This window comes from Nansenia antarctica, assembly GCF_963989245.1.
Source record: "Nansenia antarctica genome assembly, chromosome: 3".
Classification (NCBI taxonomy): Eukaryota; Metazoa; Chordata; class Actinopteri; order Argentiniformes; family Microstomatidae; genus Nansenia; species Nansenia antarctica.
Genome location: NC_137688.1, coordinates 11,955,611 through 11,963,786, shown reverse-complemented (window position 1 = coordinate 11,963,786; position 8,176 = coordinate 11,955,611). Strand labels below are relative to the sequence as shown.

The 8,176-nt window shown below is 46.4% G+C and overlaps 1 protein-coding gene across 1 annotated transcript in view; it reads left to right on the top strand.

Moving 5' to 3' along the window:
* Window positions 1-711: 711 nt before the first annotated feature.
* The window catches only part of fgf13a (fibroblast growth factor 13a), a gene marked incomplete at both ends in the record, with an annotated part of 119,006 nt that continues 111,541 nt past the window's right edge, over window positions 712-8,176 (top strand). Inside the window, one exon of the mRNA XM_080526429.1 lies at window positions 712-760. Within this exon, the coding sequence (XP_080382555.1) occupies window positions 712-760 (49 nt within the window). The remainder of the gene's footprint in view (window positions 761-8,176) is intronic.

The window sequence follows — 8,176 nt, the reverse complement described above, 5'->3', positions numbered from 1 at the left end:
GTCGCTTGCAGAGAATGGCATTTGCGGATGCCCCGTGTGCGTAGAAGGTAGTTCCTTTGAGGATCTTAATTTTATGCCCTTTCCGTTTTTCTCTGACGTCGTTTGACACTCACTGGAAGCCCTACGCTTATTTTCTTAGCTTTTTTTTTTTTTTTACCTCCAATCCTTTGTCACAGCCGAGAGGGTCGTGATTTTTGTAGGCAACATAGCGGAATTCATGGTGGAAGCGTTTTTCTTTATCAATGTGCATTGATGTAGCAGAAAACGTGGAAGAGATAAGGTAAGACTATATGGGTTTGAAATTATTCAAGCGCGTGTGTAGGCTAGTGATGGATATCCATAGGGCTTCTCAATCCTTTTTCATACAACCATATGCGCTTTTGCGAAGTAAATTGTTTTGTTCGGTGCGTGAATATAATACAAGTTATCAATAGCTGGATTCATCCATTGATGCCTGCGCTATACTCATGATGACTATAACCAACTGGTTTCATACATTGCTTTGTTGCTGTGGTTCTCTCTTTGTGCAACTTAGTAATTAAAAATGCGATCTTGAAGACTAATTGCACTATTTTCCATATTGTCTCACAGAACACTTATCTCAGCAACTGGCACCTTTGGTAAGGATTTCATTGAAGAAACTGGCTGCAAGCGATTCAAAGGAGTTCGATTCTTGACTAAATCGGGAATTACACATCCAAACTGGGATCTATGAGCGGAAAAGTGGCGAAGCCTAAAGAAGAAAAGGATGCTTCCAAGGGTAAGAAGCGAGCCTTTGCGACGCACAGATTGTTGCCCCTGAATCACTGGTTTAAAGCGACCGCGCGTCCATTCATCTCCACACAAACAATAGTAGGAGCGTCTGAATGGCGCGGCATGGCCAGCACTGGATTGCAGACCAAGAGCTGTCCATGGTACACTTACATAGGCCTACTCATGTTATGAAATGGCTCTTAGATCATTATTACCTACTCAATGTAGGCTAATCATTTGCCGCCATTTCTTAGTTACAACAATTAGGCTATAGGCCTACATCTCTGCGAATTAGAATTAGGCTAATTTAAAACAAAACATTTAAACACAACAAAGAAAATCAAAGCAGCGTGCATTTCCATAGATAGGCTATTAGGCTACACGGAGAATGGTCGTGCTGTCGCTTTAACGACTTGGCGGTGCAACAACATTGTCACTGGCATCCTGTTGAAATGTCCTGTGTTTCTTGCTTGCACATTTTCTGCAGGTTTGCATTTTGCCCAGCTCTCAAACATCACATTTCTATTCACACCGACCGGGGTATATAATACGCTAAGTGATGACGTGGACACACTTGAGCCGCTGCGTAAAGGTTGCATCTGCATGTCTCTAGAACCGCTGCTGCGCTTCGTGTCGGGATGTAAACGGGCGAACGGTCCATTGCCATGGAGACAAAGAGGAGACAGGGTTGCCAGAGAAACCTCGGCGAGATGAGTCGACGTGCTCGTTCTCCGCCGGGGTTGTGCACGCGACAGTTTGCGCACTGGCACCGCACGCACGGGCTTCTCATCCCCTTTGTTTTGATGATTGCATAGTATTTGTTAATTGAGTCAATTGCAAGGCAAACCCATCAAAACTGAGCGTATTAAACAGCATAAGGAAACGGACAACGAGGCTGCCAATTGTAGTCGCCTTCCAATTGGGCTTTAAACCAATATTTATTTAATTTATGTATTATGGTCTCTCACCAATGATTTGTTATGATTTGGCTGGGATTATCAATGATGCATTTGGTCAAGATTAATTTCTGATCACTGTTTAAATTCCACAAATGTAAGCAGCATATTACTGACAATATTGACTGCTCGTTTATTTTATTTGATAGAAATATACATTTCTGTTCAAGTTGCCCAATATTCAATTATATTTAACAGAATGTCATGTCATACCACACAGTCTTTGTTGTCACGTTTCCTGCTGTGTTTTTGGACACACAGGATTTCACCCCAAACAGATAAATACAACTGAATCTGTTGGCAATGGCAACAAAGGTACTCGCTTATAGTGTTGGTTTCCATTCTCAGGCTATACTGCATTCTGAAAAGGTCACTTTGTGAAATTTCCCCCTAAAATGAAAGATAGAGACCAACAATGAGAGTGTGGTACCTTTTCCTTTGTCCCCATGTTTCTCCCTCCCCTCTTTGTTTGGAGCGTTGCTTAATGAGTGCAGCGGTTGTTTGCCTGTTGAATTCCATTCGCAGCCTGCAGTTTACACTATTCCATTTCTGCATGCTTCTCTTAGTGTTTGAGACGTGGCTAAACTTCACATGTTCTGCTGAAGTTGCTCCTGAGATCCTTGCCCCTATAGGTTGGTAAACACACTACTGTAATAATATTATGAGAAATCAGACAAGGTTATACTGGACAAGTCTGTATTGAGTTATACTGTACAAGTCTAACCAATACTTAGAGGCTTCGTGAATGATCCACCATGTAGGTAATTGATTTTAGATGTGTCAATAAATGCTATGACCATCCCTTTTTATTAAACTATTTTGAAGTTAAGCTTTGGATCAATTCAACAACGATGTTGAAGAAGAATATGGGATTGGGATTTAATTAAACCCTTGGATTACTGGAATGAAGTTCCAGGTATAGATGAAGTCCTACAGTATAAACTGGCTTAAGTGTTTTAAAATTGGACCAAATTCTTTGTTTGTTGAGAAAACCTGTTGTGCGTAAAAGACTGTCCTTTGTTCCAGCAACAGAGAGTAGCAGGGTTGTGTGTGTGCGTGTGTGTGTGTGCGTGTGTGTGTGTGTGTGTGTGTGTGTGTGTGTGTTTGTTTGTGTGTGTTTGTGTGTGTTTGTGTGTGTGTGTGTTTGTGTGTGTGTGTGACTGGTAGAATAGAGGGATAAGAAGCCAGGCTATCTATTCTGTATCTGTTGGCTCACTCAGTGAAAGGCCATGCTTCACTGCTTCATATGATAGAAACACATCCTATGCTAGTACGAGAGAGAGAGAGAGAGAGAGAGAGAGAGAGAGAGAGAGAGAGAGAGAGAGAGGGGGGGAGAGAGAGAGAGAGAGAGAGGGAGAGAGAGAGAGAGAGAGAGAGAGAGAGAGAGAGAGAGAGAGAGAGAGAGAGAGAGAGAGAGAGAGGGTGGGGGCAGATATCAGAGAGTATATCAAGTGTAATATAAAGATAACATCAACCATCTACTAATAAAAGCATCTAACATAAACTATCAGATATCCCGAGTTCAGCATAAGAGAGAGAGAGCGTGTGTGTGTGTCTTATCTTTAGGAGGACTACAGCCTTCAATATCAACACAGTTGGCAATCAGTTTGTGTTAACCTCCCAGCTCCCCCAGTGAAGCTGAGTGGTCCAGACAAAGTGGTGCGTCGAAGCCTCCTGACCTAACCCAGCCACAGAGAGCTAACCCAGCCACACAGAGCTAACCCAGCCCCACAGAGCTAACCCAGCCCCACAGAGAGCTAACCAAACCCCACAGAGCTAACCCAGCCACAGAGAGCTAACCCAGCCACAGAGAGCTAACCCAGCCACAGAGAGCTAACCCAGCCACAGAGAGCTAACCCAACCCCACAGAGCTAACCCAACACCACAGAGCTAACCCAGCCATATAGAGCTAACCCAACCACACAGAGCTAACTCAACCACGCAGAGATAACCCATGAACTCTTGTTTACATAAGGTCTTGCTGAACATTCTCTGCACTGGCCTTTCACCAGAGACTTACAACAAAGCCAATATATGACAAAGAGGACCATAAAGCTGCTTTGATATGTGATAACTCACTATAATTGTCTAATCAAAAGGGGCATTACTTTTACAGATAAGACTTCTCACAGGCTTTTTTGGGGCCTGGTATTTTCCTACACTCCCAGACCTCTATGTTGCATATGTCAGGCAGTGGATTCATACACTGCCTAGTCTTGCATATTTGCAGGCAGATTAATTCAGCCCGAGGCCGTCCACAGTGCCGAATCAATCGATATCTCGAGTAGAATTTGCAGTTGCTTCATTAATCACAAAGAAGCCATCTCTTTCCTGCACTGCTGTGACACCTGCCCTAATCTCATTGTCAAAAACAACACGTAGGTCTATCATTAGAATCTTTTGATCCAGTGTCTCTTAGAAACCCCCTTAAATAGGATGGGGTAATTTTTATCGACACACAATAGGACAATTAGAATAGGGCGGTTAAGCAGTTTTACCCAGAACTATACTGCTGGCTGGTGTTGCAGGAAGAAATGATGTAGCTTTAACCATCCGTAAGTGCTCTTTTCATACAGAAGACTATTTCCTCAAGCACAATTCTCTGTGTTCATTGGGGAACAATAAACAGTAAAGAGCAAAGAATTGTCGTGCTGCAGCTCTGTCAGCTGAAATGTGTGGAAGGCAGCCCCCTCTCTGAGTGACTGAGCAGACAGCTGTGTGGTTTAGCAGTAGTCGCTCACTGCACTTTACTGAAAGAACCAGGCAAAGTGTCTACTCACAGGGTCTTTATTATCTCTTTACTCCACTATGAACTGCTCACGCTCAGTACAGTATATCACTCAGTTGAATGAAGCCGAAAATGGATCCCACACTCAGCAGTACAAGTCCCTATTTTAATTGTGCTTTAAACATGAGGAACAAGGTTTTCCATGTCTGTTTTCCCGAGTGGAAGGAGTGGAAGGAGTGGAAGGAGTGCGATGTCGTGCCAGGGGCCTGTGGCGCCGTGTCCTGTCACGCGGTTTCCCCGGTGCTGACGCAGATCCGTGCGCGGTGCCCGGAGGAAGCCATCTCGCCACGCATCGGAGACCTGCCAGTCCGCATCGCGCCTCGGCCGGCTGAAATGTTTGGGAATGTCGGGGGCCTGTCTCTTCAGCTCCTCTCTCAGAGTGCCACCACTGACGGGCGGGCGGGCGGCGCTGTGATTGGTGTGTTCCTCTCGGCTCAGAACGTGTCTGTCCTGCTATGATGTCCTCCTCTCCCCAAAGCCAGAGCTGTGGACGTCATGAAATTAGTAATGTCATATTTAGTGTCAGATTTCTTTCATTTCATATGCCTCTTTTCAGAGGGGTTTCTGACACAACGCCTGTTATCTTTATATTGGCATTCTGAGGCGGAGACCCAAATAAAATACCCATAAATGTGATTGGATCTTCCCAAACACATGGAGGACATGGTTTCAATGTGCCTGATGAAGCTCCTCCCCGCCCCATGCTGTTGTTTTTCATTTTCGTCCTGTAATTGTTCTACAGAAGCTAGCTAGCTTGTTAGACGTTAACAATGGAGATGTCCAGCACTCCAAGTCTGTCTTCGAGAGACTATATTTCTCAGTAGAAATGTTATTTGTCTATTTTAAGTACTATGTATGAGGTACTGTGCATGAGTTAAAGAGTTAACTAGGTTTTACATTCGGTTGGTTTCTGTCAATGAATTCCAGGGAGCGTGAAAGAATGGGAGCTGTATTTCTATTGCATCCACAGCTCTTGTTTGTTAGCCCCCTCCTATGGCAGGCCATGTCCTCCCCAGACCTCACTCCCCAGAGAGCTGCTACTGGTCTCTCGGAATGAGACGGAACCCGCTCTCATTTCACCGTTCTAAGAAGATCAGTGCCGTAACATCGCCCCTAACATCCCTGAATACCTGGGTGTTATAGGATGTGTGAGCCAGGCCCATGCTAGTCCTGACGTCGTGGCCGTCTTCTGAGGTAAACGGTTTCATAACCTGGCTCCCCTGGGCCTCCGCTGGTTCAGGCCTGCTCCTGATTGCCGTTTTGCTAGGCCACAGCGCTAATGTGCAGAGGGTCACCTATACTCTCATTCGCTAGTCTCTCCCTCCCCCTCCCACCCATCCCTCCCCCTCCCTCTCTCTCCCTCTCCCCATCCCACCCCCACCTCCCACCCCTCCTCTTCTCTCTATCCATCAGCATCCCTGAACCCTGACCTCATCATGTGACATGGCTCCCCTGGTACATCTAAGTCGGCCACATCGTTTGCCTTCCTCTCCTTTCCGTCTCTCACTCTGAGGAGTTGGCGTGCTCTAACTAATCCTCATTAAGGAAATGGCCATAGTGAGAGAAAAAAAGAGCTGTTTACTTTTTTTTCAGTACTCTGTACTTGTTCCCATCACTCATTTCCAGACATTGAAATGTACTTATGCTGTAGGGTAGTGCTAATGGTCAGGGTTTGACAGAGTGCAGTGTAGTGGGTTTTTACTCAAATGAGATGTCGGCGATGTCCTACAGCTGTGGGGTATTCGGCCAACCGTGGCTAGACACAGTGTTTAAGTGATTACTGTATCAGTAAAGAGGGCATTGGACTCGGCATGTAGGGAGTCATTAGGACATGTCATTAGGTCTGACGTTAATAACGGGGCTCTTTGTCCACCTGCGGGCTTCTCTCATCAACGTAATGGCCTGGATCAAAGCAGCTCTTTCATGTAGGTTTGGGATTAATTCATCGATTCAGGATTTTATGGATTACAGCAGGTATGGAATTATTTGAGTTATTTCCGAAATGCGCTATACTGTACATGCCCATTTTGATTATTCATATCAAGATAATCCTCTGTGATTGTGTTTATGTGTGTCAGACTGTGCTGATGCATTCAACCTCTTTCTACAGAGGTACTGTAGGACATTGTAATACATCAGTAGTAGACACGCCCTGGTTGTGTATTGGCCGCTGACAAATTGAGCGACCCGCGTCAGCGATTAACGTCAGTCCTCCGTAAGGAGCGTCAGAGAGTGGCCTTTGACTGTTTTCCCGACTGGGCTTATTATTATCTTCAAAGCAGCTGGTACTGACCACGTCAGCAAGAAACAGCTCTGACAGGAGAACTCGCCCTGGGCTTCAGCCACCAGGAAAGAGAGAGGAGATGATGATGATGATGATGATGGTCCTGGGTGATGACTCGTCTCTCCACACCGCAGAGAGGAACCAGAGTTCAGAGAGGGACATACTCCCCTCCCTGTGTGTCATACACCAGACGTGCCACAACAACCCTCGTAATCTCATTGCTAACAGGAGACGGGAACATCTTAACAGCGGATCAGATGAAACGCTCTGAGCCTGTGTGAGGAGAGAGAGAGAGATGAGCTCAAGCTGTCTGGCAGAGGACGTGTCAGAGTTGACGCACTGGCTTTAACATCGCAGTGTGCCCCTGCGGTCATCATCAGGAGCTGATGTGTCCACTGTTTATTGTTCACGAACACACAGGGGGGACCGATTGGGCTTTGTGATGGCTCAGCTGGGTTATAGATCAACACATGGCTTTCAGCAGAAAACTTTTAGCGACTGTGGAGATGGAGAATGCCCTCATAGGATGGGGATGTTGTGGATCACCGCAGGGATCTGCTGATCCCGCTGCCACTTAGCCAGCCACTGTCTCTGGTCAATACACACCATCCCTAATGAGCAGTCCCCCTATGGTGCTTTATTATTGTATGACATCATGTCCAGGCAGGGATTAACAGACCACACCTCTTGAGGGGGGCAGCACTGTGTTACGTGTTTAAGGGCACCAAAGTGAGTCTCGAGTCACAAAAGCAATTATCAGAAGGTCAGAGGTCACTTGCCCCCCCCCCCCCCCCCCTCTGTCATAGAGAACACCCGGAGGCTAATCTTCCGGGTTTGGAATTCAAATCATATTCCATTACTATATATATAAATGTATATGCCTTGGAGATTCATTCTTACAAACGTCACCAGCAGCTGTGGTGCCTGTGTGTGTGTGTGTGTGTGTGTGTGTTCGCGTGACGTCAAGGTCCAGAAGTCATGTCCTGTAGAAAGGCTTTTCCAGTCCTGGTGGACGCTCTATTTTAAACCGCGCCCGAGGATTAGTAGTTTGTCCGGACACGAACTAATTAAAGTTGTTGAAAATGATAATGGGGATTAAGGCAAGGTAAGAAAGGGAGGGGCTAGAGTCGGGGGGGGGGGGGGGGGGGGGTCATGGTACTGTAGGTGAGACGTGGTCGTTGTGGCCTTCGCCCTGAGACGTGATGAGATTAGGGCTGTCTTGACTGTGGAGCTTCGGCGTTAGCGTGTTAGCGCTGCCGAGGTTAGCCTGCTGTGCGGTGGAGCGGCGGGATTATTTTCCTACGTTTCCTCCTCCGACAGCTCGTCGTTTCACTGGCGCGCTAACAGCGTTGGCTCTGGTCGGAGCACAGGCGTTACCGCCACCACACGCTCTGG